The 25,788-nt window shown below is 38.9% G+C and overlaps 1 protein-coding gene across 1 annotated transcript; it reads right to left on the minus strand.

Annotated features, from left to right (window-relative positions):
• Position 1: 1 nt before the first annotated feature.
• Positions 2-19,870, minus strand: LOC114463701 (von Willebrand factor A domain-containing protein 1-like). The gene is made up of 5 exons (XM_028447417.1): positions 19,631-19,870; positions 10,038-10,571; positions 9,056-9,334; positions 8,582-8,857; positions 2-4,413 (listed from the first exon to the last, which is right to left on the minus strand). The coding sequence occupies exons 1-5, from the start codon at positions 19,710-19,712 to the stop codon at positions 4,103-4,105; spliced, it is 1,482 nt and encodes a 493-aa protein (XP_028303218.1). The 5' UTR covers positions 19,713-19,870; the 3' UTR covers positions 2-4,102.
• Between the last annotated feature and the right edge of the window lie 5,918 nt (positions 19,871-25,788).

Consider the following 25,788-nt stretch of genomic DNA (forward strand, 5'->3'; position numbering starts at 1 on the left):
TTTCTGTCATTTTTGTGCAATTTTGTTGACATATTGTGTGTCTTTGGATCTATTCTGTAATGTGTTAGTGTTTTTGTAGTCATTTTGTGTATTTTAAAAAAAAAAGTGTACTTTGTGCATTTAGCTGTAAATTTCCGTGTTTTGAGAGCTTTATATTCCTTCCAATATCTTGAAATCCAATTTTTTTGTGGGCCGCACAAAATTAGACTGAGGGCCACTTGTGTTCCCCCCTTGCCAGTCAAAACTCAAACACAAACAAAAAGATGTCACTCAATCTTACATTATCTCCCTAAATTACAATCTGGAATGTCTCAAGACTGCTAAAAAAGTTACAGTTGCTTCTATAGGCAATATTATTGAGCCAAATGATTAAATGATTAGTGTTTTTAAAACGAATGTCTCATTAACAGGCACTAGATGGCGCCTTAAACCCTAGGCAACATAATGTGCAGAATAGTAGCAGTCCACTCATAAATGATGAAATAATCTTTTTTTTTGGTCAAACAACATCAAAGCCTAAGTATAGGAATCTATTTTAAACAATATAATCTTTATACATTATATGATATTTCATTTTGGCATAACTAAAAAATAGATTAAGAAATCCAGTAGCATTACATTCAGAATGTATCCTAAATTACAACATGTTATGGTATTTGTTAGCAACCCTGCATAAGACATCAGATCAATTCCCATTAAAGCTGTTTCTGTAATACAATAGAGGTGTATCTATATAACGTTTTTTTTTTTAAATATTTGAACAAAAATATATTCAAAAACACAAGTTAATACAAAAACCAGAAAAACCTTTTAGGCTCAAACATGGTTTTGGATTTTTTTTCAATTAAATTAAAATGCTTTTCAACTGCTGTGCAGGAGTCTTTGGTAACAAGAAGAGGTTATTCATCAGTTGATATTAATCAGTAGTTAACATATTGTAGACTTTCTGTTTTCCCCACATTGAACTTGGTAGCGGTGCTGTTTTAAAAAACGAAAGTCTTCACATTCCTCCTGTAAGAACACTGACTCTTTTCCTGGTCCCTTCACTCAGAATCCAAATTATGGGCTGGACAGTTTCCTCTTAGCAAGTCTCCAGTGGATTTTTCCTCATTGTTAAAGAGGAGACAGATCACTTTCTGTCTGCGTAGTAATTACAGTAAAACTGATTTCTCTGGGCACCTCTGATTTATGAAGCTCCAAAATATCTTGATGACACTCACTGGTCCATTCCCTGCCTAAATCTTTGCTTGTATTGTGTTGATCTTCTGATTTCAGCAGCTCTGAGGAGAAGCTTCTGATTAAATTAACCTTAAGGTTATTTACATAACCCCGGTTCTCTGAGTAAAATGAGTAAGATGTCTCAGTATGGGATATACGCCTCGGCGTCAAAACAGAGAAGCCCTTTCTCATAAAGCCAACCTGATTGGCTGGTGAAATGTATTCATCCACGAGAGGTAGTCCCACTTACTATAAGTAGAGTGGGCGGAGAATATATTGGCAGTCAATAAGCAAACCTCTTCTCACTCAGGCGGCAAGAAGGGTTGTCTTTGTGAGACATCTCACTTATATTACTCAGAAAACCGGGGTAGATAACCTAAAGTTCTCTTCCATAACATTCGTTTTGATGTCTCGTAGCTCCCGTATTGCAGACAAGCTTATCACATGCTATACTAGCCCGCAGAGCAGCACCATACCGATCAGGACAGGAGAACCGCCCGTGTCATACACGGAGTGGAGACATCCAAACGGTAAAACCAGACAAAAGTGAGGGGCGAGAACCAACTCGTTGCTGCCCAATCATCCTTTACAGACACTCCCCTGAACAAGTCCCAGGAATAGCTAAACCCCGAGTCGAATGTGCACGCAAGCCCACAGGTGGCTGCAGACCCTGACTCGAATAAGCCAAAGCAATTGCCTCCACCACCCTGTGTGACAGGCATTGCTTAGTAACAGGCTTCTCCTCAAGAGATGAAAAGCTGATCACTCACTTTGAAGCTCCCTGTCATATCCACATACGCGCACACAGTACGTACAGGACACAACAGATGAGGCTCCCGCTCACCCTGTGAGGCAGGGAAGGCCGTGAAGTCAATATTACAACACAAACTCAACGCCTTTGACACAAACGCCGGGTTGGGCTTCAGCACATCCTAGTAACCAGTGCATGGCAGGCCAATGTGGAGCCACTAGGATCAGACTGTGCCCATGCTCTCTCACCCTGGCGAGGGTGGAAGGTATCAGAGCCAGCATAGGGAACGCATAAAGCAGCACGCGCGGCCAACCGTAGACAAACCTGTCTTCCCCTAGGGGAGCCCCCAAATTGTGGAGGGAGAAAAATAGCGCACACTCACCTCCAGGTGAAGCCGCCACTCCCCGTAACGTGGTGCACCCCTGGACAACAGGTCTGCGGCTGAATTCAGGGCCAGCGGAATATGCGTCGCCCTGTGCGAGAGGAGACGACCGCAACTCCACATGATCAGCCTGCAGGTGCAGCTGACAAGAGCGTAACCTGCACTGACAGTTGACATATCGTGGTTGTATTGTCCGTCTTGACCAGGACATGGCGGCCCATGAGGAATGGAAAGAAATGCCTCAGTACAAGAATCACCACTGAGAGTTCCAAGTAATTTATGTGGAAGCACTGGAGATCCACACTCCAACGCCCTCTCACCGATTACACCTCTTGCACCACGCCCCAGCCCGTCAGGCTGGCATCCATGTTGACTACCTCCCTGGACGTGACATTGCCCTTGCGTCAGGAAAAAACGGGACGCGCCAAGTGCGCAGAGTACCAGCACACTCTGGCATGACCAACACCCTCCGTGTGCCATGATGCACCGGGTCTAGTCCACATACGGCCACCCACAGCTGGAATTCCCCATGTGGAGGTGGCCAAGGTGGGTCACAAGGATGGCGGATGTCATAAGCCCGAGCAGCCAAAGACACCTCCTGAATTGGACGAACCTTACCGATTGGAAAAGCGCAAGACATGCAGCGAAGGTTTCCACCCATGCCGCCAAAAGGCACTGAACGTAGAAATTAACCCAAAAAAGTCTATCTCCTCTACCGGTACCAACATGCTCTTTTCTATGTTTATCACAAAACCTAGGTCCTCTAGGTGACGTAACAGGATACGCGTGTGCGGCCTGAACTCCGTCTCCGACTGTGCCAAAAGCAACCAGTCGTTCATGGCCAAGCAGATGCCCTGCCATTTCAGCAGCCAGGCTGACCTGTCTGGCTAGCCGCCTGCGGAGGCTCTTCATGATGAAGGCGATGCAGTGGTGGCAGGACCCGGGAGTGTCCAGGGCCCGCTGGGCATGTTTCAGCCTGAGGCACCTGGAGCAGACTCGCTCTAAAATCTTTTTGCCACACCTGCAGAGACGAGTTCCCGAGCCTTCGGCCCTTCCGATGTGTGGGGCATTACACTTCATTCTTTCTCCCTGTGCTGGGGTGCAGGCAGGAAGGAGAAGCTAGCTGGCGCTAACACGTGGCTGCTAGCCGCTAAGCTTGTGGAGGGCTAACAACTAGCACCTTGTGACCGTGTGGGTTGGCGAGGGCGGTGCTCGATAACCGTGGGGTGGCGTCGAGCGGCAGTTGGTGAGTTGAGCCAAAGACAAGGGTGTCAGCGGCGCAGAAGCAGTGTAGTCCCGAGTGTGAGGGCACCAAAAAACACTGGTCAACCTGGTAGTCACAAGAAAGGATACCAGCAGCAGCGCCCATTGACAGAATCTGAGTAGGGTCCACCTGTGGACAGTTAGGTTGGCGTGACAAGAAGCTTCCTAATGAGAAAAGGTTTTTGAATGCTAATGTATTCTCCGCCCACTCTACTTATAGTAGATGGGACTACCTGTCGTGGATGAATACATTTCACCAGCCAATCATGTTGGCTTAATGAGAAAGGGCTTCTGTGATATGACACGGAGGCGTATATCCCATAGTGAGACATTGAAACAAATGTTATGAAAGAAAACTTATGTTCCTGCTTGGTATCACTGCAGGCTTGAGTTTATTACTAGTAGGAGACGAGAAATAGGATACTACTCTTCCCTTTATGCACTCAAGCAAATGAAATGCGCCAAACTGGAATGTGCCTTGTTAACACTCAGCTTATCCAGTTGTTGTGAGTCTTAGCAGTGCAGCATATTCCTTTTCCTCTTCCACCGTTGTAGATCGGTGACACACACACTCGACTGATAGGTGCGAGGTGTGAAAGCCGTTTTGAGTTGGTGTGAGGAGGAAGGTAAACAGAGGTGATAGGTGGGTTGGAGGTGGAGCCACGGTTACGTTGCGACTCCCAGCTGACCCAGTAACCTTGTAAGCCATCTTCCTTGGCACGCCAGGTTACCTCCACCTCCTCCACATGCTGCTGTCCCAATGGAGTCAGTTGAAGGCCGACCAAAGCTGGCAAAAGTGCTGTGTGAAAATCAAAGAATGATTTGACAGTTAAAGGATCTATATCAGGGGTGCCCAATCCTGGTCCTTGAGGGCCACTATCCAGCATGTTTTAGATGTTTCCTTCTTCCAACACACCTGATTCAAATGATTAGGATCATTATCAGGCTTCTGCAGAGCTTGATGATGAGTTGATCATTTGAATCACGTGTGTTGGAAGAGGGAAACATCTAAAACATGCTGGATGGTGGCCCTTGAGGACCAGGATTGGGCACCCCTGATCTATATCATGCTATTTTAAACCTTCCAAAGACAACTACAGCCACATATGGTTAATATTTAACTTTTTGCAAAATAAAATACTAATCTATTAAGAAATATTACTTATTTTCTTTCAACCCGGAAGTTGGTTCCTCTGGAGCGCCCATTTAATGATGTAGCCCTAGGGCCCCGGCGAAGCAGCAAGGGCAACAGGCAAAACGGCCGGTCGCCTATTGGACAGAATATTTCCATACACTGCCTCCATAGACTTCTGTCAGAAAAATGCATTTTCCAAAGGATGCATCATGTGTAAAGATGTGAGAATGTATGAGCAGGTGAAACATAAAGCAGTCAGGTGTGCATCCATCGCTGACTATGTGAACAGTATAGTAGGAAGTACAGTAGGAAGAGAGAGAAGTTATTGAAATGTTCTTGCTGTATGATTTACTTAAAAGTGTAAGGCTAATCAAAAGATCATATAGCTTACTAGAGGTTTTCTCAAGTAACATTCATTATAAGCAGAGCTTTAAGTGGGCCGGTGTACAACGGTACGCAATATTGCACTTTTAAATTTTACCTCACAACATATTGGGAATTTTTCTTGCCCACCTTCCTCAAAATTCCCAAACTTCCTCATTGTTCATTGCGTGGCTCAGTACCTGCCAGACTAATTAGGCGAAAAGGAAGTCGGCGGTGTTCCACAGAAAAAGCTGATTTAGCAATCTTACAAGGACAAACGCGCGAGCATCAGATGTGTGCAGTGTGCGCCTGACACTTGGTACATAACTCTGTGATCTATGCAGAGCAGGTTAGGAAGTACAGCTGTACAGCTCTGCGTTGCACTAAGTGCAGCATCAGGTGTTGGTGTGGGCGCATGGGGTCAGTGCACATCTTTCTGATTTGGCGTGGCCTGGCAAAAACCTATTTATTCAAGTGAATTCTAGCATTGTGTCTTACATCTAATGCAGGATCTGGTGCAGATTGCAAACACCTTTTTCGTGGGAGCAAAGTCTGTTTTCTAATCCCCTACTGCAGCTTATGATACGCCGTCTTAGAAATTAGGCGTTGTGATCAAAACGCAGCACAAAGCTGAGCTTTAGCTCAACGAAATGTTGTGTGTATGTGTCGTATACTGGTCAATATATTGAGTTTTAGAGACATTTTTTCAGATAAAAGGTAAGATAATATCACTTAAGTGGAAGCATGGGTTTTTGAGTTTAGGAAAAACAGAGGCCAGGCCTAATACTGAGAAGAAAAAACTATTTACAAAAACCGTCACAGTAATAAGCTTATTGAGAACAATATTAATAATATCTCAAAAAAATCTTCAGTCAAAATGGCAGTTATCACTTCTTTATGTTTTTAAGAAGCTTTTATTTTATATATTTATTTTTTTTCCAATATTATTTTTCACGTCCACGTTAACGCCATGAGACTTAAAGATATAAAAACTGGCTCCATGACACTCATGTAGATTTGATTTAGAACAGGCTTTGTTCTTTTGTTCTTTATAATTTTTGTACTATAAAACTATTAATACATAGATCAATAGATCTATATATAAAGATCACCCATGTTTTTGTCCCATTTGCTGCTAAAGTAGTCACAGTCTAGCAGAAATTTCCTCCTTTGAATCTGAAGAATATGCTCTCCATCTCCCCTCGCCAGGCTGTGTGGTCATGCTCCTGTCATATAAGTAATATAGCAAGTAATATGCTGCACTCTGTGTGTAAATAGTGCATCTAACCACAGGCTGTGGCTGTGTTTTGATATGCAACAGAAGTCGAAACAGCAGCTCTAACACATCCTTTTGTTATCCGTGGTAATAAATGAAATATTAAAGAAAATGTGGAGAAAGGCACTACAAAATTGTAAATATACAGTAGATGAAAAATCAAAGAAAGAATGTGGGAGTTAATGCAAAAGGGTTGATGTCACATCCAGCCAAACATGTCTGCTTCCTATCGGAACATATGATACCAATTTTTAATTTTTTAAAACAGTTCTTTGTGGTCTAAATGATGTATCTGTGCTGGGGTTTAGTCAAAACATAACATGAATCAAGCAACAGGAGAGGTTTAAAATCCTGTATGAAACAGCTGTTTCCGAGTGCTCTGTTCTCTCTCTCCCCTATCACCAGCGGAGTTTAGCTTGTGACGTCACAAACTCAGAAAATTTGAAACAGAGCACTTTTCTTTGTGTTGTAAGACTTACACAGACCACAAACAAAGGCCTGGTTGGATTTATTTCACATTTTGTGTGCTGGTGGACAATCAAGTTACCCCACATGTATTCAAAAAAACTGTAAAACTGGATTTTTCATAATATGTCCCCTATTAAGTATTAAAATACTATGAAGCTGTTTTTTCAATGAATGAAGTTTTTGTGTATTTCATAAAACACAATTGATTTTGTATGCTAGTCTAGTGACTAGTGTAGGTACCCTTTTAACAAAATTTTATGATTGTCCAAATAAAATGCACTGGTGAGCCAGAACTGGCTTGTGGGCCTTGAAATTGGCCCGCCTGAGTTCAGTGAATAACAGCAGAATAACACTTGCATTGGGCTATAAAAAAAAAACTTGTGTCCATGTCTTGTCCCTGTGTGAACAAGTAAAAGCCTCCTCAATCTAATAACTGGTTGATCCTTCCCTGGCTGCAACAAATCCAATCAAGTGATAACTGTCTTTCACATCCCTGTGGAAACATTATGTCCCACTATTCTTTGCAGAATTGCTTTAATTTGGCCACATCGCAGGGATCTTGACCTTAAACAGCTTTGCATTTGCTAATACCAATGTGCCGTGAGGGATTTCACTATAGGGCAATCAAACAACTTAATTTAGTTGATTTAGACATTTAGAGGTGGACTTGTTTGCTTGCACTGCTTTATAACTTTAGGGGGCTTGAGCTTGTCGTCACAAACTGGTAAGTAAACATTCACTTCACAACAGCTTGAAATCATGCTTTCGTTGTTTTCAGCAGCTCTTTGGGGTGATGAAGCAACAGCTCGAGAATACCACATTTCTACATTACTGTCATAATGCAGTGCTTTCATCAGTCATACTTCTAGTTGTTCTGGTGTAATATGTCAATGCTACTTTGCTTTCCACATTACAAACAGCAGATTATTCTCATCTCTGGAGAAAATCAAATGTTAGACATAAGTCTTAAGCCTAAACAGCTTTAAACATCACAAAAGTGCTATTTGGGCTTCATACACATGCTTAAAGTGTTTTTTTCATTGATTCCCTCAATCGTTAGTTAGAGGGCGATTTGTTCCTTTCTTTCTGCAGGGCGAGCCCAAACACCTCGTTCCAATTTGATGACGCATTCCCACTTTGATGACGACGCTCGCATCTCCTACCAGGACACCAACTCCAGGCGCTCTATACCAGCAGAAGAGCCTGTCCATCTGCCTCCGATTTCTAAATTTATCGGAACATAGTCGTGTGATATGTTGTTTTAATTTTTACAATTTTACGTGGCACAATTTTATTTGTTTCATTTCACTGAATTTTCTGGAACGTGGTACGTGCTATTTGGCGCGGAGAAACTCCACGGGCCCGGCCGTAGTTCATCAGAACTTGTTTGTGGAGATATTATATGAAGGCTTTAGGTAGTTGTCAGCACAGTATTTATCATCAAGCCTTCAAGTCTATACGGATAGGTAATCTCATTGTTAGTACTAGAAATTAAATTAAATTAAACTCTCCAGTCTGAAAAAATGGTACAACTCACTGTGCAATGGTTTGTGCAAAGTTAATCTAAAAATTCCTTATTCCTTATTGACTTAAAATCATCTTCAGCAGGACTTGTCTAGTACAATTTATCTGGAGAACTTTAAACTTAGGTTAAAAATCACACCATTACTAATACTATTTCACAGCTCTGTGCGCTCATACACACAAAAAAAATAAAGCATGTACCTTCCTGGGTGCATGCCCTCACAGACATGGCTCTTTCTTTTCCATCCACATGCAAAGCGCTGACTGTGACCAGATATTGACTGCCTAGTTCCAAGTTTTTCAGCAAGGTAGAGTTTTGGCTGTTAGGCAAATTCACAGAGTGAACACTTCCACTGGGAATAATTCCATACTCCACAGTGTATCTTTGCACCAGAGCCGGCTGCAAGGGACCCCAGCTCACAAGGATCTGTCGAGGACCTGTGTCTGATAGGTAGATCTCCGCTGGACTTAAAACGTCTGAGGGAAAACCACAAATAATATTTAAAAACACCTCAACTTAATAAAATTACAGTAGATGTAAAACATGACTTTAGTAATTTTGGATAATAATGGAGTAATTCAAGTTCAGGGTTTTATTATTATTATTACAATTTTTGTTGCTGATATTATTAATGCTTTTTTTCCAAAAGCGTTGGACATCTCATCTTCTCTTACCAGGGAGTGTGGTGAAATTCACAGAAAGTGTGTTAAACAGGCCCTGGTTGGATTCTGGACGGAGGAATGCGGTGTAGGTGGTTTCAGGTTCCAGTTTGGTCAGCTCCATCCTGCTGGTGTCTCCTGACAGTGTGCGTCTGACATCAGGCTTAATTCGTCGTATGGAGTTATACCAGAGTTCATAGTGGCCGCTTCTTGCAGTCAGAACAGGGCGCCACTGCAGCACAGCACTGTGGGAAGTCCGACTGGCCACACGCAGCCTCTCAGCACCAATAATTTCTGTTGATTAAAAGTCGGTCAGGATGAGAATGTTACGGAAGCTCGTTTCTGCCACAAAAAATAAATACCTAAATAGACCACCATGGAAAGTCATAATTATGAGTTAGTGAAGTCATAATTATGCCTTTCTTTCTCATATTTATGACTTTCTATTTCATAATCTTGACTTTTTATCTCGGGGCGCCTCACAGCAAGAAGGTACTGGGTTCAAACCCTGGGGTGAACACTTGGGTTCTTTCTGTGTGGAGTTTGCATGTACTCCCCGTGCTGCGTAGGGTTCTTTCGGGTACTCCGGCTTCGTCGCACAATCCAAAAACGTGACTGTTAGGTTGGAGTCTCTAAATTGCCCGTAGGAGTGAGTGTGAGTGTGAGTGGTTGTGTGTCCGTGCGTTGCCCTGCAATGGACTGGCACCCTGTCCAGGGTGTACCCCCGCCTAATGCCCATTGTGAGCCGGAGATAGGCACCCGCGACCCTGAAATAGGACAAAGCGGGTCAGAAAATGGATGGATGGACTTTCTATTATGAGTTAGTAAAGTCATAATTATGACTTTCCATAGTGAATTTTTATTCATTTATTTTTTTGTGGCAGCTTCCATAGTATGTTGATATTGATATAACCTCAAATTATTCTTGATTTCAAATAAACATCTATATGAAAAATACTCCTTTACAAAGCTTTAACCTCATTTTACACACACATACTGATGATGGCCTCCCTCAGGTCTTGTGTGATGATGTCGATGTTGTCAATGTCCACAGAGTACAGGTGAGACTCCAAAGGTGGCGTAGCCGCTTGCTGTAACACTTGGAAGTTTCCATGCACGGTGGAGACGATTAACACAGAAACTCCCTGTGCCTTCAGCTCTGATATAGCGTTGTTCACGTCTCCAGGCTGCACGCCATCCGTCAGCCACAGCAACACTTTAGGAACCTGCTGGTTTGACAGAAGCCTCTGAGCCACGAGGATGGCCGCCACATTGTTGGTGTCTCCTTGCAGTTGACTGACGTGCTGCATGGCTTTTTGGAGACTTTTCTGATTGCTGTGGACGTCCAGGCTGAAATCCAGGTGTGGTTCAGTGCCCACCTGTAGGAGACCTACTCTCACATGACCCGGTCCCAGTGAAAAGGGCTTCAGCAACATGGCAGCGAAAAGCAGGAATTGTGAAAACTCATAGTTTGCTACACTTCCTGATGAGTCCAGCAGAATCAGAATGTCACCTTCACAGCAGTTTGACACTACAAGACAAGAGGAGAGAAGAAGATTGTACATAACTATTTATATAATCATTACGTACTTACAATTATAAAACCCAACACCTCCAATAATTAAATATCATTCAATTATTAATTAAGGTGTTCCTTTCCCATATTTGCTTATCCAGTAAAAATAATTCTCTAACTTTTTCTAATGTAATGCTTTAAGGCAACGCCTATACTTTTAGTTGTAACAATTACTTTTCATAGTAAGAGTACATGTGGTGGGAATGTATATAACATAAAATGTATAACCAATGATAATAATAATACTAATAATAATAATAAATTACCAATAAACACTATTTCTTAAAAAAATTAATTCCTTATCAAAAAAACCCCAAAGTATTATTGGGCTTCCTTCCTGCATCTTTGAGCAATCCCCACTAATCCTGCTCTCTGAGCTGCTACTCTGCCCTCTTCTGAAAAACGAGCGCTCAGATTTTTGTGACATCACTAAAGTCTGAACTCCAGGAAGTGCCTGCTGATGGCCACGCCTCCACAGTGAACGTACACGTCCACTCTCTCGAAGCTAAAGGCATGCGAGCTACATACACAATGTGTTCTCTGCATTTAACCTCTCCCTGAGGAGCAGTGGGCAGCAATGGTGTAGAACCAAGGGAGCAGTTCCGTTTTTAGTACCCGTTATATCGCCTTGTATCACCTTTGACTTGATCTGACGTGTTTGTGACACAATACGACTCAGCAAATGAACAAAACAAATGATTATCACCTTAAAGGCACTATTCCTGTAGTTAATAGAGATAAGGAGGAGAATAAAGTAATTTAGCAGCTTAACGCTCTGGCGTTTGATCTTCGCTGCTGCTGCTGCGATAAACACACAGCCTGAAGTGCTGAGACAGACTCACAATCACAATAGCTGCTAAAATAGCCATGTGTTTTACTCTAATGTGCAGTTTTTTTGGCTGAAAACTATAACAACAGTGTGTGGATAGCAAAAAGAAAATTGCTTTGGTGATCACTGATCTGCCTTGCTCCTGCGAGACATGAAGTCAGCGTCTACAGACACACCTACTCATGAAAATGCATAAGTAGGCTCCAAAATAGCTTGTTTTTAGAACTGCTCAGAAAGTCACTTTTCAGAGGGCTAAAATTCTGGAAAATAGGCGAGTTTTGGAAAATAAACCTCATACTATGTTGTTGGGCTTCTTGAAACAAACTGAGATGGGTGAAAAATAGCATGATATAGGACCTTTAAAACATAATCAATGGTGAATACTAAAATACTCTTGAATACTGTACTTTACTGTATTTGTATGCAACTGTAATCAATTAGACCCTGTCAGGGGTTAGAACATCTATCTATCTATCTATCTATCTATCTGTCTGTCTGTCTGTCTGTCTGTGTCCATGCGTTGATCAGCAAAAAGGCTGCAACTTCAGTGTAAACTCTTTGATGGCTTGTCACAAATACTGTTCAATAGGGCAATTATTAGTTAATTATTTGTTTTTTCACCCATTGGTGGTGAAGTTTAAAGGTCAGTTAGGCAAAAATGTATGTAAAATGCTTAAGAAGTACCAGATTTGTTTTGATGTAATTTTCCTACATAACAGACGATCCTGACTGATATACTTATAGAGAGAAAGATTGTAGATATAAGCCAATGATTAATGAACATTAGTGAAGAAGAGTCCAACAGGTTCTTTTTCTTACATTGGGCTAAATGTTTAATAGCTGGCGTTGTCTTGCAATTCCCAAGTGTTTTTCTCCTCATTAACAATCAATGTATGATGTAGCTTTGTGTTTAAAGGCAGCTTTTATTGACAGCAAGGTATATGTGGAAGCGTACAATGCTTATTTTCATAATGTAAAGGACGTGATTAAGTGTGTCATCAATTTATTTGAATGGCATCAACAGCAAAAGAAGAATTGTATTATTTTCTCTTAGTCATTTAAAAATGTGCATATAAGAAAATGTTACCTATTGATGTAAATTATTCCAGGCTGAAGGATAGATGTCTTGAAGATAGGGTTCCCAAACTTTTCAGTTCTAATTTCCCACAGGGATTTGCTTTAGGTTTCTTACTGTCTGCTCTTGTTTAATCATGCTGCTGCAACAACTGAATTTCCCATATATGGATCAATAAAGGTATATTCTATTCTATTAAATGAATAGCTAATTTTACATCCCCAATTTTTCCAAATGCCTGACCCCTGAGGGTCTGCAAGCCATAAGTTGTGAGACAGATTAGTTTTAACCTACTTATGATGTGTTATTTGTTCCAATAGTAATCCTATTGTAAGTATTAACTGCCACTGTGTCAATATACAGTGTAGTCTTTTTCAGATTATGTAAAATTCATAATATCAATTATATATTCAAATAACGCTATCACAAATAAAAATAAGTTTGAGTTTATTCCCTCAAAACATGTATTAACTTGCCTTGTTTATACAGCATGTTACAGTAAATTCTGATAGCTGCAAACTGTTTTGTCCTAAATAAGCTTTTCACCTTGTAATGAGTCCTTTGCCTCCAAAACTTTTACAAACCAATGGCTTTTGATTGTGTTGAATTTTTGTTTCATATTTCAATCTAGTTAAATGAAGAGTGCATGTGAACATACAGGCTGGAAACCAAACACTTGTCTCATTGTGAGTCCCCAAAATAGTTAAATGTTCTTTAGATTATGTGGATTGAGGGTGTCGTTTCTCTCAAAAACGGGATTTACCAGACAGAACTTTAATGTAACTTATTTGTATCTGAGAGGAAGCTTTGCTAATACAAATTGACTTTACGTCCATGCGTTGCTGACTAGCTTTCAATCCAACGATGAACATTTTTCATCTTCTTGTTTCACAAAGCTGAGCTGTAAATTCTGACTCTAAAAGTCCTGCTTACAACATTAACTGTGTTTTATGTACAAGCAATAGGCGTTGATTCAAGCCTGACAGTGCTCCACAAGTCAGTAATGTGGCTACTAGTATGTGATGAAATGGGTGTTCAGGATTATCTGTTGGAGCCAAACTGGCTCCCATCCCATGGGGCTGGCACACACTGCGCTCTGCATGAGAACCGTCACGGAGTCTTACTACTATTAAGATCGTGTGAACTCATAGTCGACTGCTTGGAAGACTGCATCACAGCTATACTTAATCAGGCAAAATCAGTGTGCATCACTAACAAAAATACATTTTATTTATAACTAATAGGGATGTAACGATTAATCGTAAGGCAGTTAAAAATCGATTCATAGGTATCACAGTTCACATCGATGCTCTGAAAATTGAATCGCAGTACTTTTTTTAAACAGCAGACTCGTCTAAAAGTGTAGGCTGCAGGCGGAATCTGCTACTACTTTCTTTCTGGCCGCCATCTACTCTTAAACATGTTCATAAATTATTCTTTACCCCTTTAGCACCGAAAGAATATCTGTAATATTACGTGAATATCTGTAAAAGTCACGTTTTTCTATTAGCTCTGTCTGCTAGCATAGCTTCTCTTCTTCACTGCAAGGATATCTGCATGCCAAACGACCACTGGGTTACCAGCGCCATCTGCTGGTCCAAACAAATATATGATGTAAATACAATGCAATGACTGTTTTTTAAGGTCCAATTGTTAAGGCACAAAATACATTTTCAGTTGCACTTTTAAAAAGAAAAGGAACTATTATGTAGTTTTGCATTGTTTACTATGGAACCAGAATTTAAATTAATAGGCTTCTTCTTCATTTGCATTATTCCTTTATTTATTTCATTCAAGATTTATTTTTAGTTAAATTGCATTGTTTTGAATAGTTTATCAAGGGATTCTTTTGACAATTAAATATAAAAGAAAAATAGTACAGTATTTTTTTGTTTTTTTCCCCCAAAAAATAAAGGAATATTTCTCTACATTCCCATTTTGTAAAATAAATCGCGAGAGAATCGTATTGTGAACCCTTTATCGTGAATCGAATCGTATCGGGAGTTGAGTGAATCGTTACATCCCTAATAACTAATGGTGCTGAAACAGCTTGTGAAGGAATCCACAAATCCTGTAGTTTTATACACAATATTTTGGTTATTCTTACAACTAAATCCTATCATCACAGGTAACCTTTAAAGTAGGGCTCACATTCTCAATCCATTGTATCAAATGAAGGTAAGTATTTAATGTTGAGATGTTTCACTGAGCTAAAGCAGGTCACAGCAGTGGGGAAAAGTCCCAGAGACATGATTAAGCCATTGACTGTGATTAATACTCCTACTGAGACCCCATTAATATTTCAGCCATGTAAAAATGTGACATTGATTTAAGTCATCCTATCACAGGTTGACCTCATTTATGTCACAGGTACTCATAGTGTCCTTGAGGAGTAAGAATGACTAGGATGACAAGGAATAACCTGTACATGAAGTGCATGCTGCTGCTGCTGCTGAGTTATCAAAGTTTTGCTCTGAGAACACAATAAATGAGGCTGCGTTAGAGGGCTTGTGGAAGGCAAGAATTATAATTAGATTTTGGCGACTGATTTATTCACGAGAATGAGGAGGAGTCAAATGAAGAATAGGATTTTCTCCAATAGAATGAATGCACAGACACACAAGCAATCAATACTATAAGAAATGGCCACAGTCATCAAAAAGTCTTCTTAGTGAAATAATCAATTCTGCTTACAATGTGCATAAAATATGTGGAAAACCCTGTGCTCTCCCAGTCCCTGAGAGTGGATCCCCATACTGCATATTATTGGTTGTTTAGTTCTTCACCACAAATCACACTATAATTACAATTAGTGATGCACCGAAATTCTGGCCATTGAAAAGTGCCCAAAAGGGCATTTCAACACATCTAAGCACTAAAGTGTTTTCTGTGCAGAGTTGACGGAGCACGTGAGTGTGTTTTATGTTTTTGTGTCACTTGAGACTGCCTTCACCCACCGCCAACACAGACCATTAGCATGACTGCGCATCGATAGCATCTGGTTTCAGAATCTGTCAGCGCACGATTCTCAGAGATCTTCTTTATCTCGACTGTACTTGGTCCACGTTATAAAGATCATTACTTGGACGGGATTAAAATTAAAGCAGCGCGCACAAGAAATGATCCACGCCGCAATCGAAGCACACGCTCTGTATGCATCTCCAAGAAAAAAGCAGAGAAGCTGATTTGAATCAAGAACTTCAACGCACTTTGTGTTTCTATGAGAGAACATATTTAATGTGACTCTCTATCAGAAACCCAGTTATAGGCCTGTACATTATTATTTATGCATGAGTGGGGTCAAGATAAACATTTTAACTTTTTATTTTATATTGTGCATTGTTGGAATGTCAGCGCTAAATAAATGTTTTCATATTTCTAATTGATTTATTATTTGAAGCATTAAGATTATTTGACACAAATGCAATGTTTAAATTTTAGTGAGGTTAGGACACATTTAGAGCCATAAATGCAATGGGACTAATAATTTAGATAATAATTTATTTCGGTTTTTGGCCAAAGATTTTCATTTTGGTGCATCCCTAATTATAATGTTTGTTTATCCTCCAAAATCAAAAAGTTTGCTTCAAGAAATGAACATTTTTAAGTTGACACAGTTTATAATGTAAATCTCTGCTACCCTCAGCACTAGTGCATGGTTCCTTCACTTAATTTACGCCTCTATCTTCTGATTGTAGCTCACGCCCATGGTTGATGAGCATTACACTGTAATAAATGAGCGACACAACACAGCAGAAACACAAACAGGCGCAACGGAAATGAGACAAAACCCCAGACATTTACACAAAGCCCTTACAGAGGAGACAAAAAGAGGGATGGTGTTAAATGTTTTTAGGACATCATTCTTCTGTGGACGTAGACACACATGCATGCAGGGGATAAAAAGAGTAAAGAAAGTATGAAAAAAGGAGAGAAGGGGATGATTGGAGGGCAAAGGGCGTGAAGCTGAAACATGGCAAAAGGAAAACGTAAACGTGTTAATAGGTGAGGAAATAAAGGTGTCAGCCGTCAATCCATTTGTTTAAAGGTTAACACGTGAGAGCCAAATGCCACAGTTAAGTGAAGAGCGACTGGATAATGTTTACTGTCAGGACGAATTGACAGACGAGCATTGGGAGGAAGAGGACATCATGGCTGGGAGCTCCAACTCATTCTATTTTATTTGTTCCTGTTGTCTCATTGGTCAACACACTTGCTGTTATGACTACAATTACAATTCCAGTATTGTGAATTCTGCTACGTTATTTAAATCAAATTATTATCTGATTTGATATTGAAACATTGAAACATGAACTGTGGGGTAGAACTCAGCTTTAATCCCCGCTCACGTTGGCTCCGACTAAAACAACACTTTGGGAAATGAAATGAGAAGCAGTTGATTAAATAAAAATTCCTCACATTCTCCCTTCATTTTTATTTTTTAGGACTGATCTCTATAGCATATGTGATAGGAGCAAATATTTTCTTTTAATTCTCCATGACTTACTGGGAGAACCTCACAAACAAAGAGGTGTGTTACACATTAAATCTTAAATAACTTACATTCTCACCACATAAACCCTGGTCTTCAAGATCTACACGGGCTCCCCATTAAAGGGTACCTGTAGCAAAATGTATTTAACTTAAAATGTGTTCTATCTATCTATCTTTCTATCTATCTATCTATCTATCTATCTATCTATCTATCTATCTATCTATCTATCTATCTATCTATCTATCTATCTATCTATCTATCTATCTATCTATCTATCTATCTATCTATCTGTCTGTCTGTCTGTCTGTCTGTCTGTCTGTCTGTCTTTCTATCTACTGTATCTATCTATCTATCTATCTATCTATCTATCTATCTATCTATCTATCTATCTATCTATCTATCTATCTATCTATCTATCCATCCATCCATCCATCCATCCATCCATCCATCCATCCATCCATCCATCCATCCATCCATCTATCTATCTATCTATCTATGGAGCGACTGGGAGGAGGTTCAGCACCTCAAAGTCTTAGGCCATGGTTCTCAGTGATGAGATGATGGATTGTCAACTTCAGGACAAGGAAGAAGAGGTTTTGCAGTGGGACATTGTCAATTTTCACTTCATTTGTCAAAAAAACTATTCAGATTAAATCAAAATTATTTGTGTTGTGGTGTCTGTGTCTGCGATGTGTTGGCTGACAGTCATTCAAACGCTCAACCAGACCAGTGGAAGACAGGTAGCGCAATAATAACAATAATATATTGGTAGGTAACTTTGGAATGATGCTGTGCTGCAGGATTATTTCTTTAACGTATACAAAATGTGCAAACCGTGCAAAAAAGGTTGAAAAACAGTGCTGTAAATCTAATTGTTATAAGAGGCTTTTAAAACTATTATGCCTGTCCCAGTCAGATATTTACTGTAGGTAAAGTGCAACATTTTTGACCTATATGAGAATAATTGTTTCCTTGTCTCTCTGTAGAAGTAGCAAAACACCGCAGGATATTTGACATGGACACATTGTTTACACGCCTGGTGTTTCTTCAGCCTCCTTCAGTTCCAAATTGTCTGCTGTATCTAAAATGTCAATGTATGGAAAACATGACAGTTTCTTCCACAACTTACGTTAAAAGAGCTTTAATAACTCGCTCCAAAGAAAATGACAAACACAACTCCAGCTGAAAGGGCAGAGCTTTTTCCCAAATGAAATATTTCAAACATGAAATCAGCGAGAGCCGGAACTAATAATGCACAGCTGTTAACATAAAAAACACTGCACAACACTTTAGATATTTACTATGAGAAGTGGATTTATTTTATTAAAAAAAGGCTCTTACGACAGTATTACTCCACTGATATCCATTGTAGGCTTTAAGGCTGTCTATCACTAATGAGACTTCATCACCTATTTACTATCATACTTTTTACTGGTTGTATTTACAAACAGTCCCTGATCATTACATTTACAGACAAATGTATTAAAATATCTAAAGTACAGGCTTCAGGTTCGTTCCTTAGTAGCTCGTGCAGACTCATCTGTGCAGAGATGGAAGACATTTCCATCCTCATTAATAAAAATAAGGTAGGTTGAAATATATGGACAACCCAAAAACAAAAACGAGACAAGAATTTTTAAATTTCACCAATAATAAGATATATATATATATTAACATAGCAGAATCAGTAGGCTATAATGATCCAGATCCCCTCCAAAATGGTATAGAATCTTCTATCTGTAAGTACTTTTGACGTCATCTCGCTAACAGACAAACATAACTATAATTCTTTGTAAAAAAAAAAAAAGCTCTGTGTGGTTTGTTTAGATTTTGTTATTCTGCATTTTTGGTAAATCACAGGCTGTGTTGTGTCACAAGCTTTTTTGTCCCATGTACCATATCCTTTTTGTTATATCACAAGTATCCCATAGTGCATGTTGTGCATTGTTTCATTGTATCAGCAGGCCTGTCTAAACCCTTTCCTGGTCCAACATTAACCTTGGATTTAAGTTTTTATTCTGATGTTTTGACCATTTTACATTTTGAACTTCACCTTTTCCTGTAGCTATTCTTAATACTATGTCACAATTTATTGTCGATGGATGAGAAAAATAGGCGCGCAAGTGCATGTAAAAATTATTCCTATAATGTTAGAAATTCAATTGACAATTGTTTCCGTGTACCCCTGAGATGTGTTCCCCTGGTTGGGAACCACAAGGAAGGAAAGAAAAACATTCACATTGTTGAAAAAAAAAAAAAAAAAAAAAAAAAAAAAAAAACCATTATGATCAAGGGTTATAATTAAAATGATTAGATCATGAGCAGTAAGAATTTAACAGACACACCTTAAGAGCCTTTATGAGTTTAAACTCGTGTCCCATGTGAAAACATGTTCAGACCTCAGTGCAGATCCTTGTCTGCTGCCACTGAAAGGGCAGTGACATGCGCACAACTTCATCTATACCAGACTATTCTAAAAAACTAACACGATCTTTATTTGGATGTAAAAATATACATTTCAAATATCTATAATCAGATTCCAATGACTGTTCTCTTCTCTGTTGTGATCTTTCCAGCTTCTCCTGTTCTAATGTTCTGGTTAGTGATCAGCTCACCTGCGTCAGGTACAGTAACCTGCAGGTCGCTCCACTCCAGCGTCACCCAGAGAAAAACCAAGCGATGGAGAAAGTCCTTCATTCTCACAGAGACGCATTCAAATCCGGTGTAGAATTACAAACGGCAAAGAAACGTGTGATCAGTCACAGAGTGAAGTGTTGTGGTGGTTTCCATCGTTCACTGTGTTTTACGCAGCGCTGTGTGAATAACTTTTCCTGCACCTGCGTCGTGCGTCCTGCCCATCCTCTCCAAACACAGTGATTCTCAAATGCTCTGGTTTTATGCAGGTCGAGATGTGGAAAAAAGGAAGTTGTTTTCTTTGTATTTATTAAAAAAAAAAAAAAAAAAAAAAAAATAATAATCAAAAAACGCCTTTTCAATTAATTTAAAAAAGTGTTCAAATCCTAATAATTATGTGGCACCCCACTTGTGTGTTTTATTTTAACTGAAGTGACTTTTTATTATTTATTTTTTGTTTGTTTTGTTTTGTTTTTTATTTTTGTATTTGGGCTACATTATGGGTATTATATTTGTGCCTGTGCTATTCAATCCCAAAAATATTTGCTTAACTAAAAAAACTGATAATAATAAAATAAAATAAAATAAAATAAAATAAATAGATAATTAACATTTAAAACAAACTTCACTTCAGTTCAAAAAACATTTTCAATCAAAGAAAAATATTTCCTGTAATTCTAAAGGCGTTTTTTTTTTTTCTCATTGAAGTGAGATTTTTTTTTTTTTATTTGCAGGGAAAAACAAAGGTGCATTACAAAGGTACATTGAAAAAATGGAAAGATATACATTTTCTTTCCCTAAACCCAGTCAGTCTTCTTCTTTTCATAGCTATTGTAGATCTGTACATTCAAGCTGATATCTGTGTATTTATCTGGGTATTTGTCGGTACATATTATTGTGTCATATTTAAATTTTTTATTGTTTTTGCTGTGTTTTATATTTATTTATTTTTTTTCTCTCACTGGCACCTTGGTGTTGCACTCAAATTTCGTTGTACCCTGTACAAGGACAATAAAAGGATATTCTATTCTATTCTATTTTATTGAGACGATAACAACAAAAACAAACTGTATACTACTACCCAATATATACACAAGCGTAGCTATATGATATACAAGCAAAATAGCGAACTCGTGTTGAGAAAATAAAACATAACAAAAAAAAACCCCAGCAAGAATACATTTTACATATACATATCCATAAACATATTTCACTCTTTTACATGTAGCCATGCATATACACGGCCACAGACATTTTTTAGTTTAATAATAAACAAACAAATCTTCCTCCATATAGTTTCAGGACCAAATATCATGTTCAAATAACAAGCCACGGCCCAAACTGAGGGAAAAATGTAAACCTAGTAAGAAATGAAAATCCCTGAGATAACAGAATATAATTAGGGATCGTTACACTATTATGATAGTCAACTCTTATTTTCGCAAAGCTTTAACAAAATAAAAACAGCAAACTTAAGTAAAATTGTTTTTATCTGCAAAATAAAAATAAAATAAAGTGGAAACTATAAAAAAAGTTTTTCAAACCAAAATGTCTTAATTTTACCTTGTGTGACTGATTTAATAAAATGAATTAGTGCACCCACTTCTCAATAAAAGGCATAAGGTTTTTGTTTGTTTTGCCTGTGACCCACTGAAAACTTGCCCATGACCCAATTTTGGGTCCCGACAGACGAGTTTAGAAGCCTGATGTAGAATATGCTTTTATTGACATTGTAAGTATCAATAAATAAACAAAAACATGACAGAAAAACTGTCACACCACAACAAAAAACGATGATTGATAAAATCGGCCAATGATAAAAGGAGTACAAATCAAAAAGAGGCACAAAGATGTTTTTTGAAGTTGTGTGTGAACAAATCAAAAGCAATATTGACATACAGTGTTGTTTCATTTGAAGAACAATTTGTTTTCGTCTACCATCCTTTTTCACCTGCATTAACCTAGAGTTAGGCTAAATGCAAACAAATGCCTAAAATTATTCCCAAAGCACGTGGCACTTTTAAAAATACATTTAAAAAAAACAACCAAAAAATGCTGAAAGTTTTAAAATTTGAATATTTTCCGAAATCATTTTGTGAGGTTATTGACTTTTTTTCTTTTCTTTTTTAAATGGTGGGGTGGGACATGATGACAAATGAGCCAATCAGAATTGATTTCCCCGAGTCAAGTTAAAAAGTAAAAACATACCAAACCAGCTAGTTAGTATTAAATGAAATAGAAAAGTTGATGTAATAGTCGTCATTTGTTTATTTGGTCAGTTTCGTGTTTTGAAATGACTGTACTTAAATAATGGCAAAAAAAGGTGATACCTTAATTAAATACTGGATTACGGACAAATAACCTTGTACTTAAACATTGATTTTATTTCATTTTATTTTTTACATTTTTTTTTTTATGTTAACGTGTGCACATTGTTGGGAATGCTTGTTTTTTAGTCCTTTTGGTGAATTAAGTAGGGTTATAAACCCTTTTGGGAGAGAGGTAAGAGCATATATTTTGTCACACAGACATACGTGTTACATCCCATAATATGAAGCCAAACGCCATTTCATGCAGTGAGTATTGTGTCACATAATCAGTAAAAAGAAAGTAATTATCCTACCCTGACTCCCTCTTCCCTGTTCCCTTCCCGCTCACCTAGGTTTAACACTGCCCTCTCTTTATATATCCTCCCTTTAATAAAGTGTTTCTTAAGCCTTCCTTATGTAGGGCTGGTGATGGTCACAATTATGCAATAAAATAAATTCATTTATTCAGTTGTAATAACAAAACATGCATTGCTGTCATGAAAAGATTGCACTTCATGTAGTGTTGACCTTCGGCAGCACGAGGAAACAATGCAAAAAAAAAAAAAAAAAGAAAGAAAGAAAGAAAGTGAATAATCCAAATCCTCCTCTGAAAGAAACATCCTCGGTCATTCACTATAGAATCGTGTTGTTGCACAGCTGGACTTTATTTCACATCTTAAATGAGTGTTTTGGATTTGCAGTTTCCTGAATGGATGGAGACGCTAAGCCAATCATTGTAGGAGCATTCTTATGAACCTCAATGGGTTCTTTATCATTAGGCCATGTTTGTGTTGGAGCGTCTCGTGACCGACACAGTTGGTTGTTAAGCAGAAGATAAACGGAGTTGGTGATTTTGTCGAGCTGGGCTTGAGGCTGGAAAAGACGGTCTTGGATGGAGCCGAAGAAATGGAGTTGCTAGGATTGATTAGGAATGAAGACAACTGGGACAGAATGGGAGAAGTGAAATGGAATGGCGGGATCAAAGATAAGGATAAAGCCAGAAAATAAATACAACATTTGTGAACATTACACGTCTAATTGCAGCTGCTTTTCAGATGGCAACATTACCCCTCATTACACTGACATTACCTCAGCCCAGAAGGGGATTATCATTACTTGTCTAAGCTGCTGAAATAAATCAGCACCTCATAGGAAAAGGTTTTGTTTCTCATTGAAAAGCAGAAATAGATCTGAACAAGCATTGGACTTGGCAAAAAATAATGGCATCGTCTGTTTTTTTTTCTTTTTTCCCACCATTTGCTCCATTTCCTCTGGGAACAGCAAACAGCTTCAGCACAAATACGTGAGTTGTATCCTTGGGATCAGACAGCAGTGCAGAAACATATTGAGCTAATCTACAGGCAGGAAGGCTTGGATTGGATCAGAGATGGGCAACGTTTATCACAGTAGTCAGCAGAGGCCAGAAAAATATGAATATCTTTATCAGAATTCATGCCAGCATTTAAAATAATGAACACTTTGAGCAACAATACAAGAAAGAACAAACGGTTTTTGTTTGTCGTTTTGTGTATTTCTGTTGCTGGGTGCAAAATGTGTCATCATTTTGTGTATTTTAATGAATGATTCATCTTACTCTTGATGTTTTTATGATCTTTTTAACATTTTTAGTCTATTCCTTTTTCTGCTCACTTGTCTATCATCATTTGTTTCTTATTTGCTTTTTCATATCTGATTTGTCTCAACTTACTCCCTATTTATTTATTTATTTCAATATTTTATGTTATCTTTTATATTGTTACAATACAAACTCATCATGCACTTTGGTTTTTAATATTGGTGTGTTAGTGGATGTGTGGGTTTGGTACGAGGACTGATTGTTGTTAAACTGTAAAGCACTTTGTGTTACATTTTACCCATACAAACATTGCTCTATGAATAAAGATGGCTCGATCTTTCACGGGTGTTGATTTAGGGATATTATTATGTATCATTGCTTCATTACATGTTATGGACCTGCTAATAATAAAAGAAAATATACTACAGCATTAATTCATTGTCCGACCCGCTGGGGGTCTGCTGGTGCCTATCTCCAGCTCTCAAAGGACACTAGGTGGGATTCCGAGGCTGTACTGTGTGTGTCTGTGGCGGAATTCCGAGTTCTGGCGGAATTCCGGCTTTTACTCGGACCCCACTAGGTGGGGGGTACACCATGCACAGTGTGTCAGTCCATAGTAGGAGGTTAATTTCATCATTGCATTTAGATGGTTATGGTTTTTCTAATATGCAATTACATTAGTGTATGATGATTACACATTTATTCAGTCCTGAAGGTTAGGGCTTGAACAGCTCTGTGTAATTAGCAGTGTTTGGGCAGGAGGAGGAATGCAAGGAATGCAGATATGTCAATGATTGGGCTCCACAAGTAAAGCGTTGTAAGTCTGCATGAGTGCGAGCCTCTGTGTCTTCCCAGATAAAGATAAAAGCCCTAATAAATGGACTGCATTGACTGAGGGTGGCCTCTTCAAATGAGAGTGCCCTGCATATGCCAGATATCCTCTGTTGCTTCACTTTAGAAGATATGTCTTTATTCTCCTTAAGCTCCTTGGAATGGACAGAACTGAGAACACGGCTGGCAGTAAATGTGGAAAAATGTATTCATGTATTGTATATAAATGTCTTAGATTTTAATGGATCTTCTGGCCTGCTTATTTCTGTTCTGGGTCCTTGTTGGCTGCTATAGCAGATTTATTTTCCATTTGAAAGGCTGTGATTTTTAAAATATTTTATTTAAAGGAGCATAGGACAGAATCAAGAAATAAGACTAATGACGCGACGGCCATTAGCGTATCTACAGTCATCAGCCAAGCCAGCGCGGGAGCACACGTGAAGCCTTGAAACCAGAGCAGTTCACTCTTCACTGCAAGTAGAGGAAGGATACTCAACTTATGCTCCATGGGTCGGGTTGGGTTTGACATATATTTAGAACTGGGGGTTGGGTTCAGTCTTAGTGTCCTTGCGTGTGGCGTTCTTGGCATTCCTGCCAGTAGCAGCAGTTGCTGCTCAGAAGAGGACAGCTTTGAAGCCATCTTTTATTGAAATTAATCCATTTTCTGCACAAGAACATGGATTATACTTAGTTTTGCTACGTGAATCATGTAAATAGATCAACTCATTCTCTTGCACGTGCCTGTTTGTGTTTCACCTTCGCTTGCTACCTGTGCGCTGATCTGATGTTGACATTACCAGTTTGTTAATAAAAGTGGACTTACCACTAAAACAAACATAACAATGTCATATGTATAAGGAAAAAATGAGGTTTTAACTGCCGGTTTTGGGTTAAGCTTGAATAAAATATCTGAAGCCCTGTCGGGTTCGGATCGGACTTGGACAAAGAATTGCAGCCCGATCCGCACTCTAACTGCAAGACTTCTGAGCATTCCTGTGCGTACAAAGATTCAAAGATTCAAAGTGTTTATTGTCATGTGTACAGTAAAGAAACATGTTTTCCTGTACAATTAAATTTCTATTTTGCTCACCACACTGGATGCCACAAAAAAACTAAAACAGACAAAGAAAACAAATAAAGAGAAAAGTATAGTAACAATAATTCTAATCATTTAAAATGTAATAAAGATAAATATGTACAAGGTAGAAAAAATAGAAAAGTCAAATATGAAGTGTGCACTGTGCATAGTGAAATATATCCATTTCTATTGGCTGGTGAGGAGTCTGATGGCAGAGGGAAAGAAGGAGTTCCTCAGTCTGGTGGTCCTGCATTTCACACTTCTGTACCTCCGTCCTGAGGGTAGGAGTGTGAACAGACCGTGTTGGGGTCTTTAACGATGGAGCCAGCTCTCCTGTGAACTCTG

This window comes from Gouania willdenowi, chromosome 5, assembly GCF_900634775.1.
Source record: "Gouania willdenowi chromosome 5, fGouWil2.1, whole genome shotgun sequence".
Lineage (NCBI taxonomy): Eukaryota > Metazoa > Chordata > Actinopteri > Blenniiformes > Gobiesocidae > Gouania > Gouania willdenowi.